Here is a 27,974-nt window from a genome sequence, read left to right on the forward strand (position 1 = left end):
AGCCACACAGCTGACAGTTGGCAGAGCAGGGATTTGAACCCGTGACCTCTGACTCCAAAGCCCGGGCTCTTTCCGCTGAGCCACGCGGCTTCTCTTCCAGCCATTCTCCCTCCTCTCCCCTCCACCTCTCCTCTGTCTATAAACGGCCCATGTAAATTTCCTTCGTAATTACACTGAAAGCTATCAAGCTATCTAATTTAATTTCTTTGCGAAAATAAATAGCCTAAAGTGGCCCTAGGAAGCGGCATAAATACTTCAGGTTTATGTTGCCCCGGTTCTTATTGCTCCGGGCCTGACTTGCCGTAACGGACACTTAATAAGTCCAGATTTACGGCGCCGCGTTCGAGGGGGGAGACGGCTGCTGAGTCAGGCGGATGCCCCCCTCGCCCACCCTCGCCCGGATGGGCGAGGGAAATATTCCCGATAAATCCCATTCCACCTCGCTTCCCTCCCTGGCTTCCTCGGACGCTTTTCCGGCAGGCCGCGGCGGCCCCGCCGGGACTCCTGGCTTTGAGCGGCGTCGCCCACGTGCGCCGGAAACCCGCACCCAGGCCCGGTGGCCAAGTTGGCAACAACTTGGCCTTCCCAAGCGCTTAGTACAGTGCTGCGCACACAGTAAGCGCTCAATGAATACGATTGAATGGATGAATCAATGGGAATCAGAGGTTGGGGGTTCTGATCCCGGCTCCGTCTGCGGGGTGACCTTGGGCCAGTCGCTGCGCTTCTCTGGGCCTCGGTGAGATCCTCTGGAAAATGGGGATGGAGGCCGTGAGCCCCACGTGGGACGGGGAATGCGTCCATTGCTGTTTCCTTGTGTCCATCCCGGCGCTTAGTACAGTGCCTGCCACCTAGTAAGCGCAGCCTGGCCTAGTGGTCTGTGGTGTGACCTCGACTTGACTTGCCTGGGCCTCAATTTCCTCATCTATAAAATGGAAATTAAATACCTGTTCTTCCACCTACTTGGACTGGGCGCCCTGTGTGGAACAGGGACTGCCCTACCTGATTATCTTGTCTCTAGCCAAGCGCTTAGTACAGTGAGTGCTTGGCACTTACCAAACAGTTACCAAATACCACATTTATTTTTAAGAAGGTGGTCTAGGGGAATCAGAGTATAAATAGGGATTAATAAATTTCAGATTGAGTCAAGTATGAGAATATATAGGAACAAGAGCCCTCATTTTTGTCCTTGCAACAGCCTCGTCCCCCCTCCATCCCCCCCATCTTACCTCCTTCCCTTCCCCACAGCACCTGTATATATGGATATATGTTTGTACATATTTATTACGCTATTTATTTATTTATTTTACTTGTACATATCTATTCTATTTATTTTATTTTGTTAGTATGTTTGGTTTTGTTCTCTGTCTCCCCCTTTTAGACTGTGAGCCCACTGTTGGGTAGGGACTGTCTCTATATGTTGCCAATTTGTACTTCCCAAGCGCTCAGTACAGTGCTCTGCACATAGTAAGCGCTCAATAAATACGATTGATGATGATGATGATTTCACTTCTCTGGGCCTCGGTTCCCTCCTCTGGAAAATGGGGATGGAGGCCGTGAGCCCCACGAGGGACGGGGAATGCGTCCATTCCGATTTGCTTGTGTCCATCCCAGCGCTTAGTACAGTGCCTGCCGCCTAGTAAGCGCAGCCTGGCCTAGTGGTCTGCAGTGTGACCTTGGGCGAGTCACTTCACTTCTCTGGGCCTCGGTTCCCTCCTCTGGAAAATGGGGATGGAGGCCGTGAGCCCCACCTGGGACGGGGAATGCGTCCATTGCGATTTCTTTGTGTCCATCGCAGAGCTTAGTACAGTGCCTGCTGCCTAATAAGCGCAGTCTTAGAGAGGCAGTGTGGCTCAGTGGAAAGAGCCCGGGCTTTGGAGTCAGAGGTCATGGGTTCAAATCCCAGCTCCGCCACTTGTTAGCTCTGGAACTTTGGTCGAGTCACTTCACTTCTCTGGGCCTCAGTTCCCTCATCTGGAAAATGGGGATTAAGACTGTGAGCCCCCGTGGGACAACCTGATCACCTTGTAACCTCCCCAGCGCTTCGAACAGTGCTTTGCACATAGTAAGTGCTTAATAAATGCCATTATTATTATTATTAAAATGGGGCTTAAAGACTGTGAGCCCCCCGTGGGACAACCTCATCACCTTGTAACCTCCCCAGCATTTAGAACAGTGCATTGCACATAGTAAGTGCTTAATAAATGCCATTATTATTATTATTATTATTATTAAAATGGGGCTTAAAGACTGTGAGCCCCCCGTGAGACAACCTGATCACCTTGTAACCTCCCCAGCGCTTAGAACAGTGCTTTGCACATAGTAAGCGCTTAACAAATGCCATCATCATTATTAGTATTATTATTAAAATGGGGATTAAAGACTGTGAGCCCCCCGTGGGACAACCTGATCACCTTGTAACCTCCCCAGCGCTTCGAACAGTGCTTTGTGCATAGTAAGAGCTTAATAAATGCCATTATTATTATTATTATTATTATTATTAAAATGGGGCTTAAAGACTGTGAGCCCCCTGTGGGACAACCTGATGACCTTGTAACCTCCCCAGTGCTTCGAACAGTGCTTTGCACATAGTAAGTGCTTAATAAATGCCATCATCATCATTACTATTATTGTTATTAAAATGAGAATGAAGACTGTGAGCCCCCCGTGGGACAACCTGATCACCTTGTAACCTCCCCAGCGCTTCGAACAGTGCTTTGCACATAGTAAGCGCTTAATAAGTGCCGTTCTTATTATTATTAAAACGGGGCTTAAAGACTGTGAGCCCCCCGTGGGACAACCTGATCACCTTGTAACCTCCCCAGCGCTTCGAACAGTGTTTTGCACATAGTAAGCGCTTAACAAATGCCATCATCATTATTAGTATTATTATTAAAATGGGGATTAAAGACTGTGAGCCCCCCGTGGGACAACTTGATGACCTTGTAACCTCCCCAGAGCTTCGAACAGTGCTTTGCGCATAGTAAGAGCTTAATAAATGCCATTATTATTATTATTATTATTATTGTTATTAAAATGGGGCTTAAAGACTGTGAGCCCCCCGTGGGACAACCTGATGACCTTGTAACCTCCCCAGCGCTTCGAACAGTGCTTTGCACATAGTAAGCGCTTAATAAATGCCATCATCATCATCATTATTAGTATTAAAATGGGAATGAAGACTGTGAGCCCCCCGTGGGACAACCTGGTCACCTTGTAACCTCCCCAGCGCTTAGAACAGTGCTTTGCACATACTAAGCGCTTAATAAATGCCAACATCATCATCATTATTATTATTATTAAAATGGGAATGAAGACTGTGAGCTCCCCGTGGGACAACCTGATCACCTTGTAAACTCCCCAGTGCTTACAACAGTGCTTTGCACATAGTAAGCGCTTAATAAATGCCCTCATTATTACTATTGTTATTATCCACCCCAGCGCTTATTACAGCGCCTGACACATAGTTAGTGTAGTGTGGCTTAGTGGGTAGAGCCCTGGCCTGGGAGTAAGAGGTTGTGGGTTCTAATCCTGGTTCCACCGCTTGTCTGCTGGGTGACCTTGGGCAAGTCGCTTCACTTCTCTGGGCCTCAGTTAGCTCCTCTGGGAAATGGGGATGGAGACTGTGAGCCCCACATGGGACAACCTGATCACCTTGCAACCTCCCCGGCGCTTAGAACAGTGCTGGGCACGTAGTAAGCGCTTAATAAATGCCATCATTATTATTAGTAAGGTTTCCCCCGGATTTCCTCCAGAATTTTCCCGGGTTTCCTCCAAATTTTCCCCTGTGTTTCCTCCGGATTTCCCCTGGATTTCCCCCGGATTCTCCCTGGATTTCCCTCGGGTTTCCTCTAGATTTCCACCAAGTTTTCCCCAGATTCCCCTCCGGATTTCCCCCGGATTTCCCAGCAGATTCTCCCCAGGATTGTCTCCCAGTTCTCCCCTGGATTTTCCCTCATATTCCCCCCCCCCAAAACACAAACACACACACACACACACACACGCACACACACACACACACATTTTTCCCAAGGTTTCCCCTTGGTTTTCCCCAGGATTTTCTCTGGGTTTCCCCTGGATTTCCCCCAGAATTTTCCCGGGTTTCCTCCCAATTTTCCCCTGTGTTTCTTCCGGATTTCCCCTGGATTTCCCCCAGATTCTCCCTTGATTTTCCCCGGGTTTCCTCTAGATTTCCACCAAGTTTTCCCCAGATTTCCCTCCGGATTTCCCAGCAGATTCTCCCCAGGTTTCCCCAGGATTGACTCCCAGTCTGCCCTGGATTTTCCCCCGTATTCCCCCCCCTCCGCCCCCAAACACACATTTCCCCTCAGGTTTCCCCTTGGTTTTCCCCCGGATTTCCCCTGGATTTTATTGGGTTTCCCCTGGATTTCCTCCAGAATTTTCCCTGGTTTCCTCCAGATTTTTCTCTGGGTTTACTCTGGATTTCCCCTGGATTTCCCCCGGATTCTCCCTGGATTTCCCCCGGGTTTCCTCTAGAATTCCACCAAACTTTCGCCAGATTCCCCTCCGGATTTCCCCCAGATTTCCCAGCAGATTCTCCCCAGGATTGTCTCCCAGTTCTCCCCTGGATTTTCCCCCATATTCCCCCCGCCCCCCAAAACACACACACATTTTACCCAAGGTTTCCCCTTGGTTTTCCCCAGGATTTCCCCTGGATTTTCTCTGGGTTTCCCCCGGATTCCCTCCAGAATTTTTCCGGGTTTCCTCCAAATTTAACCCTGTGTTTCCTCCGTATTTCCCCTGGATTCTCCCTTGATTTTCCCCAGGTTCCCTCTAGATTTCCACCAAGTTTTCCCCAGATTCCCCTCCGGATTTCCTCCGGATTTCCCCGCAGTTTCTCCCCAGGTTTCCCCAGGATTGACTCCCAGTCTGCCCTGGATTTTCCCCCGTATCCCACTCCCCCCACCCCCCACCCCTCCCCCAGGTTTCCCCTTGGTTTTCCTCTGGATTTTCTCTGGGTTTTCCCCGGATTTCCCCCAGATTTGCCCAGGGTTTCCCGGGGATTTATCGAGTTCCCGGGATTCTGGGGTCTGACGGCGGCTGGGGGACATGGAGTGGGAGCGTGTGGGTCCCCTCTTCCCGCAGCAATCCTTCCCCTCACCATTTTCCCCATCCCCCCACTCTCATTCATTCATTCAATCGTACTTACTGAGCGCTTACTGTATGCAGAGCACTCTCCCCATCCCCCCTCCTGCCCCCCAACTCCCCATCCCTCGGGGCCCCTAGCAGCGGAGGACTTTTGACCGGCAAACAGGAGGTTAATCAGGATGGAGGGGGCAGCGGGGGGAGGGGGAGGAGGGAGAGGAGGAGGAGGAAGGATGGGAGGAGGACAAGGAAAAGGGGAGGGGAGGAGGAGGAGGAGGAAAAGAAGATAAGGAGGAGAAAGAAGAGGAGAAGGAAGAGGAGGAAGAGGAGGAGAAGGAAGAAGAGGAGGAGGAGGAAGAGGAGGTGAAGGAGAAGGAAAAGAAGATAAGGAGGAGGAGGAGGAGAAGAAAGAAGAGGAGAAGGAAGAGGAGGAAGAGGAGAAGGAAGAAGAGTAGGAGGAGGAAGATGAGGAGGAGAAGAAGAGGAGGAGGTGGAAGAGAAGGAGGAGGAAGAGGAGGAGGAAGGGGAGAAGGAGGAGGAAGAGGAAGAAGAGGAGGGGGAGGTTGAAAAGGAGGAGGAAGAGGTGGAGGAGGAGAAAGAAGAGGAGAAGAAGGAAGAGGAGAAGGAGGAGAAGAGGAGGAGGAGGAGAAAGAAGAGGAGAAGAAGGAGGAGGAGAAGGAGGAGAAGAGGAGGAGGAGGAGAAGAAGAGGAGGAGAAGGAGGAGGAAAAGAAGATAAGGAGGAGAAGGAGAAGAAAGAAGAGGAGAAGGAAGAGGAGGAAGAGGAGGAGAAGGAAGAAGAGTAGGAGGAGGAAGATGAGGAGGAGAAGAAGAAGAGGAGGAGGAAGGGGAGAAGGAGGAGGAAGAAGGGGAGGAGGAGGTTGAAAAGGAGGAGGAAGAGGTGGAGGAGGAGAAAGAAGAGGAGAAGAAGGAAGAGGAGAAGGAGGAGAAGAGGAGGAGAAGGAGGAGAAGAGGAGGAGGAGGAGAAGAGGAGGAGGAGGAGAGGAAGAGGAGGAAGAGGAGGAGAAGGAAAAGGAGGAGGAAGAGGAGACGGAAGGGGAGAAGGAGGAAGAGGAAAAGGAAGAGGAGGAGGAGGTTGAAAATGAGGAGGAGGAAGAAGAGGAGGAGGAAGAGGAGAAGGAAGGGGAGGAGGAGGAGGTTGAAAGGAGGAGGAGGAGGTGGAGGAGGAGAAAGAAGAGGAGAAGAAGGAAGAGGAGAGGAGGAGAAGAAGAGGAGGAGGAGGAGGAGAAGAGGAGAAGGGGAGAAGGAGGAAGATGAAGAGGAGGAGAGGTTGAAGAGGAGGAGGAGGTAAAGGAGGAGAAAGAAGAGGAGGAAGAAGAGGAGAAGAAGGAAAAGGAGAAGGAGGAGGAAGAGGAGGAGGAGGAGGAAGAGGAGGAAGAGAAGCGGGTTGAAGATGGGGAGGAAGGAGAGAACAAGAGGTGAGCTGGCCTGCCCTCTCCTCGAGGACAGGGATCGTGCCTTCGACCAATCAGTCAATCAACCAATGGGATTTATTGAGCGCCTACTATGTGCACAGCACTGTTCTAAGCGCTCGGGAGAGCCCAATACAACCGAATCGGCAGACACGCTCCCTGCCCGTAACGAGCTTCCAGTCTGGAAGGGGAGACCGCCGCGACGAGGAAGAAACCCTTTCTAAAGTAGGATTTGAGGAGGCGTACTGGACTCTCCCCAGCGCTCAGTCCAGTGCTCCGCACGCAGGAGGAGCTCAATAAGTCCGGTTGCTGGGAAGCAGGGGTCTCGGGGCGGGGGGGGGTGTTTTTTTGGGGGGGTGCCTGGAGAATAAAAGGAAGGTGGACTGGGGAGGGGGGCTTCCAAAAAGTGGAGCATCACTGGGGGACTCTGCAGGTTGCCATGGCAACAAGGCGAGGGTCCTGGGGGATGGGGGGCCGGGGCTGAACCCCCTTTTTTCCCCCCAGGAAGAGGGGCTGCAGGGAGATGAGACCCTTCCAGGAACCTGGGGGAGATTCCAAGCCCAAGAATCAGAGACACCCTCCAACCCAACACCCCCATGGAGGTGGAAGTGTCTACACTGCGGGATGACGCCTCCTCCCCCCATCTGCTCGGACTCCCCTCCGAATATCTCCCACCCCACATCCTCGAGACCCCCCGACCCCCCAAAGACCCTGCTATCTGCCCCCCTCAAACATCCCCTTCCCCCTAAATCCCCCTCTCCCCCAACCCTGTTTTCCTAGACAGGCCCCTGAGAAAGGGGTCAGGATTACGACCCCAACTCACTTTTCTTCCCTGACCCGGTAGTTTGGGGTGGGGTGGGGGGGACCCTAGTCTACACTGCGAAGGCAGAGACTCGTTCCCTCCTTCACAGGGCTTCCTCCCTGACGGTGTAGACCGCGAGGGGCGAAGGGGAGATTTGGGAGGCGGGTGGTGGGGGGCTCCGAAATGGCTTATTTGACAGTGTAGACACTGAGAGGAGGAGGAGGAGGCCGGGGCGGTGGGCTGAGACCCCCGGGGGAGCCCCCTCTATCTGTCGACCGACCCTCCCCCCCAAAATAAGGCAGGCCGCATCCACCTCAAGGTGCCCGCCTCAGGAGGTTGGAGACCCTCCACCCCCTGCGACTCCATCCATCCCCAGCCGCCCCCCACCCCGGGGACCTGCAGAGACCCCACGGAGACCCCACAGAGACCTGCAGAGATCCACAGAGACCCCCAGAGACCCCCAGAGACTCCACAGAGAACCGCAGAGACTTACAGGGACCCACAGAGACTTGCAGAGGCCCATAGAGACTGACAGAGACCTGCAGAGATCCGCAGAGACCCGTAGAGATGCCCAGGGATCCGCAGAGACTCCACAGAGACCCGCAGAGACTTGCAGAGACCCATAGAGACTGACAGAGACTCGTAGAGACCACAGAGACTTGCAGAGACTCTCAGGACCCGCAGAGACCCGCAGAGACTCACAGAGGTCAACCACAGGGCCCCGCAGAGACCCGCAGAGACTCCTCGAGACCCGCAGAGACTTACAGGGACCCACAGAGACTTGCAGAGGCCCATAGAGACTGACAGAGACCTGCAGAGATCCGTAGAGATTCCCAGGGACCCGCAGAGACTCCACAGAGACCCGCAGAGACTCCCAGGGACCCACAGAGACTTGCAGAGGCCCATAGAGACTGACAGAGACTCGTAGAGACCACAGAGACTTGCAGAGACTCACAGGACCCGCAGAGACTCACAGAGATCAACCACAGAGCCCCGCAGAGACTCCCAGAGACCCACAGAGACTCACAGAGACTCACAGGGACCCGCAGAGACTCTCAGAAACCCTCAGAGACCCATAGAGACCTTCAGAGACTCATAGAGACCTGTAGAGACTCATAGAGACCCGCAGAGACTCCTAGAGACCCACAGGAACCCGCAGAGACTCCACAGAGATCCATAGAGACCCGCAGAGACACACAGGGACCCGGAGAGACTCTCAGAGACCCATAGAGACTCCCAGAGACTCATAGAGCCCCGCAGAGACACTCTCAGAAACCCTCAGAGACCCATAGAGACCCACAGAGACTCATAGAGACCCACAGGGACCCGCAGAGACTCCACAGAGACTCACAGAGACACACAGGGACCCGGAGAGACTCTCAGAGACCCATAGAGACTCCCAGAGACTCATAGAGACCCGCAGAGACTCCCAGGGATCCACAGAGACTCTCAGAGACCCACAGAGATCCATAGAGACCCGCAGGGACCCAAAGAGGCCCGCAGAGACCTTCGGCTTCGCACTTCCCTCCTGCCCACGTCCTCGACAGCGTCCTCGACACAGCGTCCCCGCCCCGGACGGGGGTCGGACGGCTATGACGCCTGGTCCCCGGCCCCCTGGACATCCTCCCGGGGGGGGAAGACCCGCGTAGAGGGCGGCCAGGGGCCGGAACCGCGGGCCCCAGGCGTCCAGGAAGGCGAACGGGGGGTCGGGGTCGGAGGATGAGGAGGGGCTGGGCAACGGGCTGAGCGTGGGGGCGGGAGAAGCGCCCCCCTCCTCGTCGTAGGTCCGCAGCGCGTCGTAAGGCGGGACCCAGGGGTCCGAGTCGGCCAGGGCCACCTTACGGCTCAGCAGGTCCCTGAACAGGCCGAAGTCCGGCTCGGGGCTGGGCGGCCGACCCCGCGGGAGGAAGGCCGGGACCCTCTCCGCCACCCCCGGCTCCCCGCCCGCCGGCCCCGGCTCGAAGAGGCCGCGGAGGGCCGTCATGTCGTAGGCCTGGGTGTCCTGCTCCCCGCCGCCCTCGTCGTTGTATTTGATGACGTTGTCCCGCGTGTCCTCGTCCTCGTCCGGCCCCCGGGGGCCCTCGCGGTGTCGCTTCAGCGTCAGGACCAGAAGGGCGAACACTGGAGGGCCGAAGGAGAGGTCGGAGGTCACGGTGGGCCGCTACCGCTAGGCCCGGCTCCGCTCGGGCCTTGCCCTTCCTCGGCCCTCGCCGGCCCCTTCCGGTCTTTCCCTTGCTTGGGAAAGACCACAGTTGGACGACTGGAATAACGATGGTGTCCGTTGAGCGCTTACTACTACTACTAATAATAATGATGGCATTTATTAAGCGCTTACTATGTGCCAAGCACTGTTCTAAGCGCTGGGGAGGTTACAAGGTGAGCAGGTTGTCCCACGGGGGGCTCACGGTCTTAATCCGCATTTGACAGATGAGGGAACTGAGGCCCGGAGAAGTGAAGTGACTCGCCCAAAGTCACCCAGCTGACAGTGGGCGGGGCCGGGATTTGAACCCACGACCTCTGACTCCAAAGCCCCGGCTCTTTCCAGTGAGCCATGCTATTACTACTGCTAATAATGATGGCATTTATTAAGCGCTTACTATGTGCCAAGCACTGTTCTAAGCACTGGGGAGGTTACAAAGTGAGCAGGTTGTCCCACGTGGGGCTCACAGTCTTAATCCCCATTTGACAGATGAGGGGACTGAGACCCAGAGAAGTGAAGTGACTTGCCCAACATCACCCAGCTGACAATAGGCGGAGCCGGGATTTGAACCCATGACCTCTGACTCCAAAGCCCGGGTTCTTGTCGCTCTGCCAGGAGGATGAGGATCCCATTTGTCAGCTGTGTGACCTTGGGTGAGTCATTTCACTTCTCTGTGCCTCATCTGTCAAATGGGGGTTAAGACTGTGAGCCCCCCGTGGGACAACCTGATCACCTTGTAACCTCCCCAGCGCTTAGAACAGTGCTTTGCATATAGTAAGCGCTTAACAAATGCCATCATTATTATTATTATCATTATGAGGAGGGTGATTCATTCATTCATTTATTCAATCGTATTTATTGAGCACTTACTGTGTGCAGAGCACTGGACTAAGCGCTTGGCAAGTCCATGTTGGCAACCTATAGAGACGGTCCCTACCCAACAGCGGGCTCACGGTCTAAAATCATGCTAGACTGCATGGCTGACTGCATGGCTCAGTGAAAAGAGCCCGGGCTTTGGAGTCAGAGGTCATGGGTTCGAATCCCGGCTCTGTCAATTGTCTGCTGTGTGACTTTGGGCAAGACACTCAACTTCTCTGTGCCTCAGTTCCCTCATCTGTAAAACGGGGATGAAGACCGTGAGCCCCCCATGGGACAACCTGCTCACCTTGTAACCTCCCCAGCGCTTCGAACAGTGCTTGACACATAGTAAGCACTTAACAAATACCATCATTATTATTATTATTGTCAGCTGTGTGACCTTGGGCAAGACACAACTTCTCTAGGCCTCAGTTCCCTCATCTGTAAAATGGGGATGAAGACCATGAGCCCCCCGTGGGACAACCTGCTCACCTTGTAACCTCCCCAGAGCTTCGAACAGGGCTTGACACATAGTAAGCGCTTAACAAATACCATCACTATTATTATTATTGTCAGCTGTGTGACTTTGGGCAAGACACTTCACTTCTCTGTGCCTCAGTTCCCTCATCTTTAAAATGGGGATAAAGACCGTGAGCCCCCCATGGGACAACCTGCTCACCTTGTAACCTCCCCAGCGCTTCAAGCAGTGCTTGGCACATAGTAAGCGCTTAACAAATACCATCATTATTATTATTATTGTCAGCTGTGTGACTTTGGGCAAGACACAACTTCTCTAGGCCTCAGTTCCCTCATCTGTAAAATGGGGATGAAGACTGTGAGCCCCCCGTGGGACACCTGCTCACCTTGTAACCTCCCCAGCGCTTCGAACAGGGCTTGGCACATAGTAAGCGCTTAACAAATGTCACTATTATTAATAGTAATGTCGTATTATTGTATTACCATAATGATAGGGCTTGCCTAAATAAATTATTCTTATAAATTATTATAGAAGGAGGCGGCCACTCACCGGTGAGGATGAGGAGGGCGACTAGGAGGGCGCTGAGGGCCCCGGGCCCCAGGCGGGCCGGAGTCCGGCGACGGGCTTGGGGCCGGTCCGCGGTGGCGTTGCAGGAGTGGACGCGGCCCGCGGGGTCGCAGGGGCAGACGCGGACGGTGAGGGTGCCCGTCGAGCTGAGGGCAGGCCGCCCGCCGTCCGACACCAAGATGGGCAGCAGGAAGACCGCCCCGGGCCGTCGACTGTACCCCGTCCGCCGCGTGTGCAGGCCCGCCGTGTTGTCTGCAGAGGGAGGCCCGCCGTCAATCAATCAATCAATCAATCAATCGTATTTATTGAGCGCTTACTGTGTGCAGAGCACTGGACTAAGCGCTTGGGAGGTTCAATCAATCACTCAATCAATCAGTCAATCGTATTTATTGAGCACTTACTGTGTGCAGAGCACCGGACTAAGCGCTTGGAAAGTACAAGTTGGCAACACATAGAGCCCAACAGCGGGCTCGCAGTCTAGAAGGGGGAGACAGAGAACAAAGCCAAACACACTAACAAAATAAAATAAATAGAATAGATATCATCATCAATCGTATTTATTGAGCGCTTACTGTGTGCAGAGCACTGGACTAAGCGCTTGGGAAGTCCAAGCTGGCAACATCTAGAGACAGTCCCTACCCAACAGCGGGCTCACAGGCTAGAAGGGGGAGACAGAGAACAAAGCCAAACACACTAACAAAATAAAATAAATAGAATAGATATGTCCAAGTAAGATAGAGTAATAAATATGTACAAACATAGATACATATCAATCAATCAATCAATCAATCGTATTTATTGAGCGCTTACTGTGTGCAGAGCACTGTACTAAGTGCTTGGGAAGTACAAGCTGGCAAATATAGAGACAGTCCCCACCCAACAGCGGGCTCACAGTCTAAAAGGGGGAGACAGAGAACAAAACCAAACACACTAACAAAATAAAATAAATAGAATAGATATCATCATCAATCGTATTTATTGAGCGCTTACTGTGTGCAGAGCACTGTACTAAGCGCTTGGGAAGTCCAAGCTGGCAACATCTAGAGACAGTCCCTACCCAACAGTGGGCTCACAGTCTAAAAGGGGGAGACAGAGAACAAAGCCAAAGATACTAACAAAATAAAATAAATAGAATAGATATGTCCAAGTAAGATAGAGTAATAAATATGTACAAACATATATACATATATCAATCAATCAATCAATCGTATTTATTGAGTGCTTACTGTGTGCAGAGCACTGGACTAAGCGCTTGGGAAGTCCAAGCTAGCAACATCTAGAGACAGTCCCTACCCAACAGCGGGCTCACAGGCAAGAAGGGGGAGACAGAGAACAAAGCCAAACACACTAACAAAATAAAATAAATAGAATAGATATCATCATCAATCGTATTTATTGAGCGCTTACTGTGTGCAGAGCACTGGACTAAGCGCTTGGGAAGTCCAAGCTGGCAACATCTAGAGACAGTCCCTACCCAACAGTGGGCTCACAGTCTAGAAGGGGGAGACAGAGAACAAAGCCAAACACACTAACAAAATAAAATAAATAGAATAGATATCATCATCAGTCGTATTTATTGAGCGCTTACTGTGTGCAGAGCACTGTACTAAGCGCTTGGGAAGTCCAAGCTGGCAACATATAGAGACAGTCCCTACCCAACAGTGGGCTCACAGTCTAAAAGGGGGAGACAGAGAACAAAACCAAACACGCTAACAAAATAAAATAAATAGAATAGATATGTCCAAGTAAGATAAATAGAGTAATAAATATGTACAAACATATATACACATATCTGTCCACCCCTCTGCCCTCCGTCTTTACTGACCACCCCCGACGCCCTCCGCCCTCCCCGGTTGTTCATTCAATCCCGAGCGCTTAGTCCAGTGCTCTGCACACGGTAAGCGCTCAATAAATATGATTGAATGAATGAATGATTGACTGCTAGACTGTGAGCCCACTGTTGGGTAGGGACCGTCTCTCTATGTTGCCAGCTTGGACTTCCCAAGCGCTTAGTACAGTGCTCTGCACACAGTCAGCGCTCAATAAATGTTGCCGACTTGGACTTCCCAAGCGCTTAGTCCAGTGCTCTGCACACGGTAAGCGCTCAATAAATACGATTGAATGAATGAATGATTGACTGCTAGACTGTGAGCCCACTGTTGGGTAGGGACCGTCTCTCTATGTTGCCAACTTAGGCTTCCCAAGCGCTTAGTACAGTGCTCTGCACACGGTAAGCGCTCAATAGATACGATTGAATGAATGAATGAATGAATAAATATGATTGAATGAATGAATGAACCCTCTACTCCTCACATTCTGCTCTCCAATCATTTGTGCACCTTAATAATATTACTCTATTTATTTTACTTGCCCATATTTCCTATTCTATTTATTTGGCCTATCTATTTTATTTTGTGCAACCTATTTTGTCTATATCTGTTTTATTTTTGTCTATCTATTTTATTTGGTTAATATATTTTGCTTTGTTGTCTGTCTCCCCCTTCTAGCCTGTGAGCCCACTGTCGGGTAGGGACCGTCTCTAGATGTTGCCGACTTGGACTTCCCAAGCGCTTAGTACAGTGCTCTGCACATAGTAAGCGCTCAATAAATACGACTGAATGAACGAATGAATAAATAGACAAAATAAAATAGATAGACAAAATAAAATAGACAGCACAAAATAAAATAGATAGGCCAAATAAATAGAATAGGAACTGTGGGTAAGTAAAATAAATGGAGTGATATTATTAAGGTGCACACATGACTGCAGAGCAGAATGTGAGGAGCAGAGGGTTCATTCATTCAAGACAGTAAGCGCTCAATAAATACGATTGAATGAATGAATGAGTGATGTGCATCTAGCTTTATTTCTATTTATTCTGACGACTTGACACCCGGCCGCGTGTTTCGTTTTGTCGTCGGTCTCCACCTTCTAGACTGTGAGCCCGTTGTCGGGGAGGGACTGTCTCTATGTGTTACCAAGCGCTTAGTACAGTGCTCATCAGTCGTATTTATTGAGCGCTTACTATGTGCAGAGCACTGTACTAAGCGCTTGGGAAGTACAAATTAGCGCAGTGCTCTTCAGTGCTCTGCACACAGTAAGAGCTCAATAAATACGATTGATTGATCTTCACACTGTAAGCGCTCAATAAATACGGTGTAACGAATGAATGAAGGAATGATCATTCAAAATCCCACGATTTATTGAGTGCCGTGGGATTAGGGGGTCACTCGGACTCCCGGCCAGAGGAGAAAGGGGAGCCGGGATCTCACTCCCATTTCACGGACGAGAAGGCCGAGGCACGAGGGCGAAGAAACGTGGCCTACCCGACGCTCAACTCGACGCCTCGCCTTGAGACGGGGGACCGGACCGGCGCGGGGGGCGTCGAGGACACTCACCCTTGACGTCCAGTAGAGAGAAGTCGGCGTCGTGGCCGGCCTCGGACACCAGCCGGAAAAAGAACTGGTGGCCGCCCTGGGGTTCGTCGCGGTCCACCACGCTGATGGTCTGGATGAGCTGAGGGCGGGGAAGGGGCGGTCATCCAGTCGTCCGTTCGATCATACTTACTGAGCGCTTACTATGTGCAGAGCACCGGACTAGGCAGGTGGTCCAGCTCAGAGCCCCAGCAGCCTTGGGGTCCCCAGCCTCGTATTTATTCTATTTATTTTATTTGGTTAATATGTTTTGTTTTGTTGTCTGCCTCCCCCTTCTAATAATGAGGGCGTTTATTAAGCGCTTACTATGTGCCAAGCACTGTTCTAAGCGCCGGGGAGGTTACAAGGTGATCGGGTTGTCCCACGGGGGGCTCGCGGTCTTAATCCCCATTTTCCAGATGAGGGAACTGAGGCCCAGAGAAGTGAAGTGACTCGCCCATAGTCACCCAGCTGACAGTCGGCGGAGCCGGGATTTGAACCCATGACCTCTGACTCCAAAGCCCGGGCTCTTTCCACGGAGCCATACCGCTTCTCTATATATGTACATATCTATAATTCTATTATCTATATTATCTATTATCTATATTATCTATTATCTATAGAATCTATAATTCTATTTATTTAGATGAATGACTATTTACTTGTTTTGATGTATATATAGATCTATCTACAATTCTATTTATTTCTAATCATAATAATAATGGAATCTTATTAAACGCTTACTATGTGCCAAGCACTGTTCTAAGCGCTGGGGAGGTTTCAAAGTGATCAGGTTGTCCCACGGGGGGCTCACAGTCTTCATCCCCATTTTCCAGATGAGGTAACTGAGGCCCAGAGAAGTTAAGTGACTTGTCCATAGTCACACAGCTGACAGTCAGTGGAGCTGGGATTTGAACCCATGACCTCTGACTCCAAAGCCAGGGCTCTTTCCACTGAGCCATGCTGCTTCTCTCTATATGTACATATCTATAATTCTATTTATTTATATTAATGCCTATTTACTTTTTTGAGATCTATATCTACAATTCTATTTTTTCCAAGAATAATAATAATGGAATTTTATTAAGCGCTTACTATGTGCAAAGCACTGTTCTAAGCGCCGGGGAGGTTACAAGGTGATCAGGTTGTCCCACGGGGGGCTCGCAGTCTTCATCCCCATTTTCCAGATGAGATAACTGAGGCCCAGAGAAGTGAAGTGACTCGCCCAAAGTCACCCAGCTGACAATTGGTGGAGCCGGGATTTGAACCCGTGACCTCTGACTCCAAAGCCCGGGCTCTGACCCCTGACCCCCGACCCTCGGCCGTCCCACACCAGCCCAGACCATCGCAGGCAGCCGGACAGCTTCTGAGTGCCCACTGTGGGCGAGACACTGTACTGGTCGCTCAGGAAGTTTCCACTCTAACCATCTACTAGTAGTTCCGCTACTTACTGAGCACCTCTTGGGTGCGGGGCATTGCACTAAGTAGGCATCAAGGGATTCATTGAGTGCGGGGCACTGTACTGAGCGCCGGGGAAAAGACAAGATGCAGAGAGGGACCCGTTCCTGCCGACAAGGGGCTTCCACTCTAATGGTCAGTCGGTCAATAAAGATGGCATTTTGTTACGCGCTTACTATGTGCAAAGCACTGTTCTAAGCGCTGCGTGATGCAAGGTGATCGGGTCGTCCCACGGTGGGGCTCAAAGTCTTCATTCCCATTTTACAGATGAGGCCACTGAGGCTCAGAGAAGTGAAGTGACTCGCCCAAGGTCATACAGCTGACAAGTGTCCACGTGTTTTGTTTTGTCGTCCAGTCTCCCCCTTGATGATGATGATGATGATGGCATTTGTTAAGCGCTTACTATGTGCCAAGCACTGTTCTAAGCGTTGGGGAGGTTACAGGGTGATCGGGTTGGTCCCACGGGGGGCTCACAGTTTTAATCCCCATTTTACAGATGAGGTCACTGAGGCCCAGAGAAGTTAAGTGAGCCTGTTGCCGGGTAGGGACCGTCTCTAGATGTTGCCGACTTGGACCTCCCAAGCGCTTAGTACAGTACTCTGCACACAGTTAGCGCTCAATAAATATGATTGAATGAGTGAATGAAAAGTAGCAGAGCCGGGATTAGAACCCATGACCTCCGACTCCCAAGCCCGGGCTCTTTCCACTGAGCCATGCTGCTTCTCTGCTTATGTTATTTATAATACTATAAATTTATGATACTATAGTATAAATATAGTATAGTATAATAATATTCATACTATATTAAATTTATACTATAAATAATGTATAGTATTTCTATATAAAATATATAATGATATTACTATTTATAATACTATAAATAATATAGTATTTAGTATTATATATAATACTATATACAATATATATAATACTATAAGAGAATACTATATATTATATACTATATTAATTATATATAGTATATATTATATACTATATTAATATTATATACTATTAGAGAAGCAGCGTGGCTCAGTGGAAAGAGTCCGGGCTTTGGAGTCAGAGGTCACGGGTTCAAATCCTGGCTCCGCCAGCTGCCTGCTGCGTGACCTTGGGCAAGTCACTTAACTCCTCTGTGCCTCAGTTCCTTCGTCTGTAAAATGGGGGTTAAGACTGGGAGCCCCCCGTGGGACCACCTGATCACCTTGTAACCTCCCCAGCGCTTAGAACAGTGCTTGGCACATAGTAAGCGCTTAACAAACGCCATCATCATCATCATCAAGGGGGAGACGGATGACAAAACACGTGGACACTTAGCTGTATGACCTTGGGTGAGTCACTTCACTTTGCACATAGTAAGCGCTTAATAAATGCCATTATTATTATTATTATAACATATATAGTATTTCTATATAATAATATATATAAATATATAGAGACTGTGAGCCCACTGCTGGGTAGGGACTGTCTCTATATGTTGCCAACTTGTACTTCCCAAGCGCTTAGTCCAGTGCTCTGCACACAGTAAGCGCTCAATAAATACGATTGATGATGATAGTATCTATAAGACTACTAAATAATAGTATTTATTGAGCATTTACTGTGCGCAGAGCACTGTACTAAGCGCTTGGAAGAGTCCAATAGGATAATGTAACCCTCCCTGCCCACGACGAGCCGGCCGTCTAGAGGGGGGAAAGGGACACGAGTGGAAATAAATAAATGACCGAAATGGGCATATGTGGTGTGGGACTGAGATGAATAAAGGGAGCAAATCAGGGTGACACATGAAAGGAGTTGAAGAAAAAGAAAATAGGGCGTAAGGGAAATATAGAACTAGACGCCAAGAAGAGACAAAAATAAATAAAGTGGGCGTATATCCGTCGGCGGTACTCAGCATTATCATCGGGGTGTTTATTGAGCGCTTTCATTCGTTCCTTCTATTGTGTTGATGATGATGATGGCATTTATTAAGCTCTTACTATGTGCAAAGCACTATTCATTCATTTAATTGTATTTATTACAATAATGATAATGATGATGGCCTTTATTAAGCGCTTACCACGTGCAAAGCACTATTCATTCATTCAATTGTATTTATTATAATAATAATAATGATGATGGCATTTATTAAGCGCTTACTATGTGCAAAGCACTATTCATTCATTCAATTGTATTTATTATAATAATGATGATGGCATTTATTAAGCGCTTACTATGCACAAAGCACTATTCATTCATTCAATTGTATTTATTATAATAATAATAATGATGATGGCATTTATTAAGCGCTTACTAGGTGCAAAGCACTATTCATTCATTCAACTGTATTTATTATAATAATGATAATGATGATGGCATTTATTAAGCGCTTACTATGCGCAAAGCACTATTCATTCATTCAATTGTATTTATTATAATAATAATAATGATGATGGCATTTATTAAGTGCTTACTATGTGCAAAGCACTATTCATTCATTCAATTGTTTTTATTATAATAGTAATAATGATGATGGCATTTATTAAGCGCTTACTATGTGCAAAGCACTATTCATTCATTCAATTGTATTTGTTATAATAATAATAATAATGATGATGGCATTTATTAAGTGCTTACTATGCACAAAGCACTGTTCTAAGCGCTGGGGAGGTTACAAGTTGATCAGGTTGTCCCACGGGGGGGCTCCCAGTCTCAATCCCCATTTGACAGATGAGGGAACTGAGGCCCAGAGAAGTGAAGTGACTGGCCCAAAGTCACCCAGCTGACAGTTGGCAGAGCCGGGATCTGAACCCATGACCTCCGACTCCAAAGCCCGGGCTCTTTCCGTTGCGCCACGCTGCTGTGTGCAGAGCACTAACAGTAATAGTAATAATGGCGTTTATTAAGTGCTTACTATGTGCAGAGCACTGTTCTAAGCACTGGGGGGGATACAAGGTGATCAAGTTGTCCCACGTGGGGCTCACAATCTTAATCCCCATTTTACAGATGAGGTCACTGAGGCTCAGAGAAGTGAAGTGACTTGACCAAGGTCACACAGCAGACAGGTGGCTGAGTCGGAATTCGAACCCATGACCTCTGACTCCAAAGCCCGGGCTCTTTCCGTTGCGCCACGCTGCTGTGTGCAGAGCACTGTTCATTCATTCAGTTGTATTTATTGAGCGCTTACTGTGTGCAGAGCGCTGTACTAAGCGCTTGGGAAGGACAAGTCGGTAACATGTAGAGACGGTCCCTACTCGACAACGGGCTCACGGTCTAGGAGGGGGAGACGGACGACAAAACAAAACACGCGGACGGGTGTCAAGTCGTCAGAATAAATAGAAGTAAAGCTAGATGCACACCATTAACAAAATAAATAGAACAATAAACTAGCAAACTTGCCAGCTTGCACTTCCCAAGCGCTTAGTACAGTGCTCCGCACACAGTAAGCGCTCAGTAAATATGATTGAATGAATGAATGAATGAATATGGACAAGTAAAATAAATAGAATAATAAATCTGTACAAACATATATACAGGGGCTGTGGGGAGGGGAAGGAGGTTGGCTTGCTGTGTGCAGAGCACTGGACTAAACACTTGGAAAGGGAAGCAGCGTGGCTCAGTGGAAAGAGGCCGGGCTTTGGAGTCGGAGGTCACGGGTTCGAATCCCGGCCCCGCCAATTGTCAGCTGGGTGACGTTGGGCAAGTCACTTCACTTCTCTGGGCCTCAGTTATCTCATCTGGAAAATGAGGATTATTGTCTGTGTGCAAGCACTGTCTTAAGCGCTTGAGAAGCAGCGCGGCTCAGTGGGGAGAGCCCGGGCTTTGGAGTCGGAGGTCACGGGTTCAAATCCCAAATCAAATATATTGCCAACTTGTACTTCCCAAGCGCTTAGTACAGTGCTCTGCACACAGCAAGCGCTCAATAAATACGATTGAGTGAAGGAATGAAATCCCGGCTCTGCCAATTGTCAGCTGTGTGACTCTGGGCCAGTCACTTCACTTCTCTGGGCCTCAGTGACCTCATCTGGCAAATGGGGATGAAGACTGTGAGCCCCCCGTGGGACAACCCGATCGTGGGCAAGTCACTTCCTTTCCCTGGGCCTCAGTTCCCTCACCTGTAAAATGGGGATGAAGACTGTGACAGGGGACAACCTGATCACCTTGTAACCTCCGCAGCGCTTAGAACAGTGCTTTGCTCATAGTAAGCGCTTAGTAAATGCCATCATTATTATTATTATTATCTGCCTGGTCTGGGTGTCATGGTACCTCCAATGGGGTGGTCAACTAGGGTGGGCCGGGGTCAGGGGTCAAGGGTCAGCACCTGACTGGGCGAATTTACAGCATCTCGAATGGGGTGGTCAGCCCTGGCGGGGCGGGTTCAAGGGTCATGGGGTCACGGGGTCACGGGGTCAGGGGTCAGTACCTGTCCAGGCTGGGCATCCTCGCACACGGCCACCTCGAAGGGGGCGGTCAGCTCCGGCGGGTTGTCGTTCACGTCCAGGATCTGTATCCTCAGCACGGCCCGGGAAATCTGCGCGTGGTTGTCTGAAGGCCGGAGGGTCAGAGGTCACGGGAGGGGGACCGGCCGGCCGCTGGGACCCCCTCTGACCTCTGACCCCGCCGCCCCCCGCGCGAACCCCGGTGGAGCCACAGGGGCTGGGATGAGGGGGATCTGGAGAGGCCTGCAGGAGGAGGGAGAGAGGAGGAGCAGGAGGAGGAGATGGACTGGGAGGAGGAGGAGGAGGAAGAGGAGGAAGGAAGGAAGGGGAGAGGAAGAGAAGGGGGAAGAAGAGGAAGGGGAGAGGAGGAAGGGGGAGAGAGAAGGAGAAGAGAGAAGAGGAGGAGGAAGAAGAGGAGGAAGGAGGGGGAGAAGAGAGGAGGAAGGAGGGGGAGAAGAGAGGAGGAGGGAAGGGAGAGGAGGAAGAAGAGGAGGAAGGAGGGGGAGAAGAGAGGAGGAGGGAGGGGGAGGAACAGAAGGAGGAAGAAGAGGAGGAAGGAAGGGGAGAGGAGAGAAGGAGGGAGGGGGGAGGAAGAGAAGGGGGAAGAAGAGGAAGGGGAAGAAGAGAGGAGGAAGGAGGAGGAGAGGAGGAGGGAGGAGAGAGAAGGGGGAAGAAGAAGAGGAGGAAGGAGAGGGAGAAGAGAGGAGGAGGGAGGGGAGAGGAGGAGGAGGAGGAGGAGGGAAGGGGAGGAAGAGAAGGGCAAGAAGAGGAAGAGGGAGGAGGAGGGAAGGGAGAGGAGGAGAAGGACGGGGAGAAGAGAGGAGGAGGGAAGGGAGAGGAGGAGTGAGAAAAGAGGAGGAAGGAGGAGGAGAGGAGGAGGGAGGAGAGAGAAGGAGGAGGGAGAGGAGAGGAGGAAGAAGAGGAGGAAGGAGGGGGAGAAGAGAGGAGGAGGGAGGGAGGGGAGGAACAGAAGGAGGAAGAAGAGAAAGAGGGAGGAGGAGGAGGAGGAGGAGGAAGAGGAAGAGGAGGTAGGAGGGGGAGAAGAGAGGAAGAGTGAAGGGAGAGAAGGAGGAAGGAGAGGAGAGGAGGAGGGGGGAGGAAAAGAAGGGGGAAGAAGAGGAGGAGGGAGGAGAGAGAAAGACGAGGGAGAGGAGGAGGAGGAGGAAAGGGGGAGAAGAGATGAGGAGGGAGGGGAGAGGAGGAGGAGGACAGAGGAGGAGAAGAGAGCAGGACGAGAGAGGAGGAGGAGGAGGGGGAGGAAAAGAAGGGGGAAGAAGAGGAGGAGGGAGGAGAGTGAAAGAGGAGGGAGAGGAGGAGGAGGAAAGGGGGAGAAGAGATGAGGGAGGGGAGAGGAGGAGGGAAGGGAGAGGAGGAGGAGGAGGAGGAGAGAGGCGGAGGAGAGAGGAGGGAGGAGAGAGAAGGAAGGAGAGGAGAGGAGGATGAAGGAGGGGGAAGATGAGGGAGAGGAGGAGGAGGATGAGAAAGAGGAAAAAGAGAAGGAGGAGGAGGTGAAGAAAGAGGAGGGGAGGAGGAGGAAAAGGAGGGGAGGAAGAGGGAAGGGAGATGAGGAGGAGGAGGGAGAGGAAGAAGAGAAGGGAAGAGAGAGGAGAAGGGGGAGGAGGAAGAGGAAGAGGAGGAGGAAGAGAAGGATAAGGAAAAGGAGGGGGAGGAAGGAGAGAGGAGGAGGACAGAAAGGAGGAGGAGAAAAAGAGGAAAAGAGGAGGAAGAGGAGGAGGAAGAGGAGGGAGGAAACTCACTTCTGAGCCCCCCCTCGCCCCGCCCCATTGGTCCACCCCTCCACCCCCCATCCCCCGCTGCTCGGCTGACTGACGTGCAGATTAGTTTAATTATTCCTTCTTCGAAAATAAATGATATTTTGCCGCGGCTGCAATATGTTGTGTCAGGGAGAATTAGGTTCCATATTTTTAACCTAATTGATGGCGGGCCTTGAGGAAGCGTGATTGACAGCAGCGAGCCGAGCGGGGATGGCGTTTCCTAAGCGGCTCTCTAAATGAAAATGAAATCCTCCCTCCTCTCCCGTTTCCTCTCCGGGCCCCCACGCCATCAATCCCACCCATCGGCAAGGAAGGACATGGAGAATCTGTGGTGGTCGGACGGACTGGTCACCTTTATCCCTCTTTATGGGCCCTATTGGACTTTCCAAGCGCTCAGTACAGTGTTCTGCCCACAGTTAGCGCTCAATAAATGCGATTGACCAAATATGTATCTGTTTCTGTGCCATAATGTACTGTCCAAGCGCTCAGTACAGTGTTCTGCCCACAGTAAGCGCTCAATAAATGCGATTGACCCAATATGTCTCTGTTTCTGTGCCGTGCTGTACTGTCCAAGCGCTCAGTACAGTTTTCTGCACACAGTAAGCCCTCAATAAATGCGATTGAGCAGATATGTCTCTGTCTATGTGCCATATTGTACTTTCCAAGTGCTCAGTACATTGTTCTGCACACAGCAAGCGCTCAATAAATGTGATTGAACAACTATGTCTCTGTTTATGTGCCATTTTGTACTGTCCAAGTGCTCAGTACAGTGTTCTGCCCACAGTAAGTGCTCAATAGATGCGATTGACCAAATATGTCTCTGTTTCTGTGCCATAATGTACTGTCCAAGCGCTCAGTACAGTGTTCTGCCCACAGTAAGCGCTCAATAAATACGATTGACCAAATACGTCGCTGTTTCTGTGCCGTACTGTACTGTCCAAGCGCTCAGTACAGTGTTCTGCACACAGTGAGCGCTCAATAAATGCGATTGAACAAATATGAGTCTATGTGCCATGTTGTACTTTCCAAGTGCTCAGTACAGTTTTCTGCACACAGTAAGCGCTCAATAAATGCGATTGAACAAATATGTCTCTGTTTATGTGCCATATTGTACTTTCCAAGTGCTCAGTACAGTGTTCCACCCACAGTAAGCGCTCAATAAATGTGATTGAACAACTATGTCTCTGTCTATGTGCCATATTGTACTTTCCAAGTGCTCAGTACAGTGTTCCGCACACAGTAAGCGCTCAATAAATGTGATTGAACAAATATGTCTCTGTCTATGTGCCATATTGTACTTTCCAAGTGCTCAGTACAGTGTTCCGCCCACAGTAAGCGCTCAATAAATGCGATTGACCAAATATGTCTCTGTTTATGTGCCGTATTGTACTTTCCAAGTGCTCAGTACAGTGTTCTGCACACAGTAAGCGCTTAATAAATGCGTTTGAACAAATATGTCTCTGTCTTTGTGCCGTATTGTACTTACCAAGTGCTCAGTACAGTGTTCTGCACACAGTAAGCGCTCAATAAATGCGATTGAACAAATATGTCTCTATGTGCCGTACTGTACTTTCCAAGCGCTCAGTACAGTGTTCTGCACACAGTAAGTGCTCAATAAATGCGATTGAGCAAATATGTCTCTGTTTCTGTGCCGTACTGTACTATCCAAGCGCTCAGTACAGTGTTCTGCACACAGTAAGCGCTCCATAAGCACGATAAAATGTGCCGTATTGTACTTTCCGTATTGTTCAGTGCAGTGTTCTGAACACAGTAAGCGCTCAATAAATACGACTGAACATATCTGTCTCTCTTTATGTGCCATATTGTACTTTCCAAGTGCTCAGTACAGTGCTCCACACACAGTAAGCGCTCAATAAATACGATTAAATGAATGAATTTGGTAGTCACCTCCCACTGTGGGCCGGCTTCGGGCAGCTTCGTCGAGGCCCGGGGGAGAGAGCGCAGCCTAGCTGTGTGACCTTGGGCCCGTCGCTTGACCTCTCTGTGCCTCTGTTTCCTCATCTGTAAAACGGAGCTTTAATCCCTGTTCTCCCTCCTCATAATAGTAATGACGATGGTATTTATTAAGCGCTTACTATGAGCCAAGCACTGTCCTAAGCGCTGGGGGAGATACAAGGTGATCAGGTTGTCCCCCGGGGAGCTCACGGTCTCCATCCCCATTTTCCAGATGAGGGAACCGAGGCACAGAGAAGCGAAGCGGCTCGACCGAGGTCACGCGGCGGAGCCGGGATTAGAACCCAGGACCTCTGACTCCCAAGTCCAAGCTCTGGCCACTGAGCCACACTGCTAGGCCATGTCTTCTAACTCAATCTCGTGGCTCAGTGGAAAGAGCCCGGGCTTTGGAGTCAGGGGTCACGGGTTCAAATCCCAGCTCTGCCAATTGTCAGCTGGGTGGCTGTGGGCAAGTCACTTCACTTCTCTGGGCCTCAGTTCCCTCATCTGTAAAATGGGGATGAAGACCGTGAGCCCCCCGTGGGACAACCTCACCATCTTGTAACCTGAACAGTGCTTTACACTAGTAAGCACTTAATAAATTCCATTATTATTATTATTATTATTATTTAGAGTCAGAGGTCATGGGTTCAAATCCCGGCTCCTCCAACTGTCAGCTGGGTGACTTTGGGCGAGTCACTTCACTTCTCTGGGCCTCAGTTCCCTCACCTGTAAAATGGGGATGAAGACTGTGAGCCCCCCGTGGGACGACCTGATCACCTTGTAACCTCCCCAGCACTTAGAACGGTGCTTTGCACATAGTAAGCGCTTAATAAATGCCATCATCATTATTATTATTATTCTCTGGGCCTCAGTTCCCTCATCTGTCAAATGGGGATGCAGACTGTGAGCCCCCCATAGGACAACCTGATCACCTTGTAACGTCCCCGGCGCTTAGAACAGTCATTTGCACATAGTAAGCGCTTAATAAATAACATCATCATTATTATTCTTATTCTCTGGGCCTCAGTTCCCTCATCTGGAAAACGGGGATGAAGACTGGGAGCCCCCCGTGGGACAACCTGATCACCTTGTAACCTCCCCGGCGCTTAGAACAGTGCTTTGCACATAGTAAGTGCTTAATAAATGCCCTCATCATTATTATTATTACTCTCTGGGCCTCAGTCCCCTCATCTGTCAAATGGGGATGAAGACTGTGAGCCCCCCGTGGGAAACCCGATCACCTTGTAACCTCCCCGGCGCTTAGAACAGTGCTTGGCACATAGTAAGCGCTTCATAAATGCCGTCATTATTATTAACGAGGGGATGGTTCGGCTGGAGAGGAAAGGGCAGACTGTAGCGAAGTCGTGAAAGGTCGAACCGACAGGATCTGGTGATGGATTGACTGTGTGGGTTGAATAATAATGATGGCATTTGTTAAGCGCTTACTATGTGCCAAGCACTGTTCTAAGCACTGGGGGAGATACAAGTGCTCTTGTATACAAATACCAAACAAATACCATCATTAATAATAATAATAATTATTATTATTATTATACAAGGTGATCAGGTTGTCCCCTGTGGGGCTCCCAGTCTTCATCCCCATTTGACAGAGGAGGGAACTGAGGCCCAGAGAAGTGAAGTGACTCGCCCAAAGTCACCCAGCTGACAGTTGGTGGAGCCGGGATTAGAACCCACGACCTCCGACTCCCAAGCCCGGGCTCTTTCCATTAGTAATAATAATGATGGCATTTCTTAAGCGCTTACTATGTGGAAAGCACTGTTCTAAGCGCTGGGGAGGATACAAGGTGATCAGGTTGCCCCACGGGGGGCTCACGGTTTTAATCCCCATTTGACAGATGAGGGAACTGAGGCCCAGAGAAGTGAAGTGACTCACCCAAAGTCACCCAGCTGACAGTTGGCGGAGCCGGGATTAGAACCCACGACCTCCGACTCCCAAGCCCGGGCTCTTTCCATTAATAATAATAATGATGGCATTTGTTAAGCACTTACTATGTGCAAAGCACTGTTCTAAGCGCTGGGGAGGATACAAGGTGATCAGGTTGTCCCACGGGGGGCTCCCAGTCTTCATCCCCATTTTCCAGATGAGGGAACTGAGGCTCAGAGAAGTGAAGTGACTTACTTATGAGAAGCAGCGTGGCTCAGTGGAAAGAGCCCGGGCTTTGGAGTCAGAGGTCATGAGTTCAAATCCCGGCTCCGCCAATTGTCAGCTGGGTGACTTGGGGCAAGTCCCTTCACTTCTCTGGGCCTCAGTGACCTCGTCTGGAAAATGGGGATGAAGACTGGGAGCCCCCCCGTGGGACAACCCGATCATGGGCAAGTCACTTCACTTCTCTGGGCCTCAGTTCCCTCATCTGGAAAATGGGGATGAAGACCGTGACAGAGGACAACCTGATCACCTTGTAACCTCTGCAGCGCTTAGAACAGTGCTTTGCACATAGTAAGCGCTTAATAAAATGCCATCATTTTTAAATGACTTGCTCAAGGTCACACAGCAGACATGTGAGCCCGCTGTTGGGTAGGGACTGCCTCTATATGTTGCCGACTTGGACTTCCCAAGCGCTCAGTACAGTGCTCTGCACACAGTAAGCGCTCAATAAATACGATTGATTGATTGATTAATGTGGCAGAGCCGGGATTAGAACCCACGACCCGGGCTCTTGCCGCTGAGCCACGCTGCTACTGTTTGAATGACAGAGAGGAGGCATGGAGAAGGCCCAGGCCGCGGCCCGGTGAGACGGGAAGGACGGCGGCGGCGTCTACAGCGACGGGAAAGTCAGCGGGAGAGGATGGGGTTTTTGGGGGGAAGACGAGGAGCTCTTTTTGGGACGAGTTAAATCCTCTTTTTCGGGCCTGGGAATCCGAGGACCTCAAACTAGCACACTTCCCCCCCCTCCAAATCCCTCTTAGAACAGCGCTTTGCATATAGTAAGCGCTTAACAAATGCCATCATTATTATTCTTATTATGATTGAGTGCTTACTGTGTGCAGAGCACTGTACTAAGCGCTTGGGAAGTACAAGTCGGCAACATCTAGAGACGGTGTCCCTACCTAACAGCGGGCTCACAGTCTAGAAGGGGGAGACAGAGAACAAAACAAGACATATCAACCAAATAAAATAAATAGAATAAATATGTACAAGTAAAATAAATAAATATTAATTCAATCATATTTGTTGAGCGCTTACTGTGTGTGGAGCACTGTACTAAGCGCTTGGAAATTACAAGTCGGCAACATCTAGAGACAGTGTCCCTACCCAACAGCGGGCTCACAGTGTAGAAGGGGGAGACGGACAACAAAACAAAACATATCAACCAAATAAAATAAATAGAATACATATGTACAAGCAAAATAAATAAATAAATATTCATTCAATCGTATTTGTTGAGCGCTTACTGTGTGCGGAGCACTGTACTAAGCGCTTGGGAAGTACAAGTCGGCAACATCTAGAGACGGTCCCTACCCAACAGCGGGCTCACGGTCTAGAAGGGGGAGACAG

The 27,974-nt window shown here is 50.2% G+C and overlaps 1 protein-coding gene across 1 annotated transcript in view; it reads right to left on the bottom strand.

Annotated features, from left to right (window-relative positions):
* Window positions 1-8,147: 8,147 nt before the first annotated feature.
* Window positions 8,148-27,974, bottom strand: part of CDH22 (cadherin 22) — a 70,147-nt gene continuing 50,320 nt past the window's right edge. Inside the window, exons 8-11 of the mRNA XM_038750380.1 lie at window positions 20,711-20,832; window positions 14,839-14,956; window positions 11,422-11,691; window positions 8,148-9,457 (exon numbers count right to left, since the gene is read on the bottom strand). Coding sequence (XP_038606308.1) covers window positions 8,643-9,457; window positions 11,422-11,691; window positions 14,839-14,956; window positions 20,711-20,832 — 1,325 coding nt within the window. The 3' untranslated portion in view covers window positions 8,148-8,642. The remainder of the gene's footprint in view (window positions 9,458-11,421; window positions 11,692-14,838; window positions 14,957-20,710; window positions 20,833-27,974) is intronic.

The sequence above is a fragment of the Tachyglossus aculeatus genome, chromosome 8, assembly GCF_015852505.1.
Source record: "Tachyglossus aculeatus isolate mTacAcu1 chromosome 8, mTacAcu1.pri, whole genome shotgun sequence".
NCBI lineage: Eukaryota > Metazoa > Chordata > Mammalia > Monotremata > Tachyglossidae > Tachyglossus > Tachyglossus aculeatus.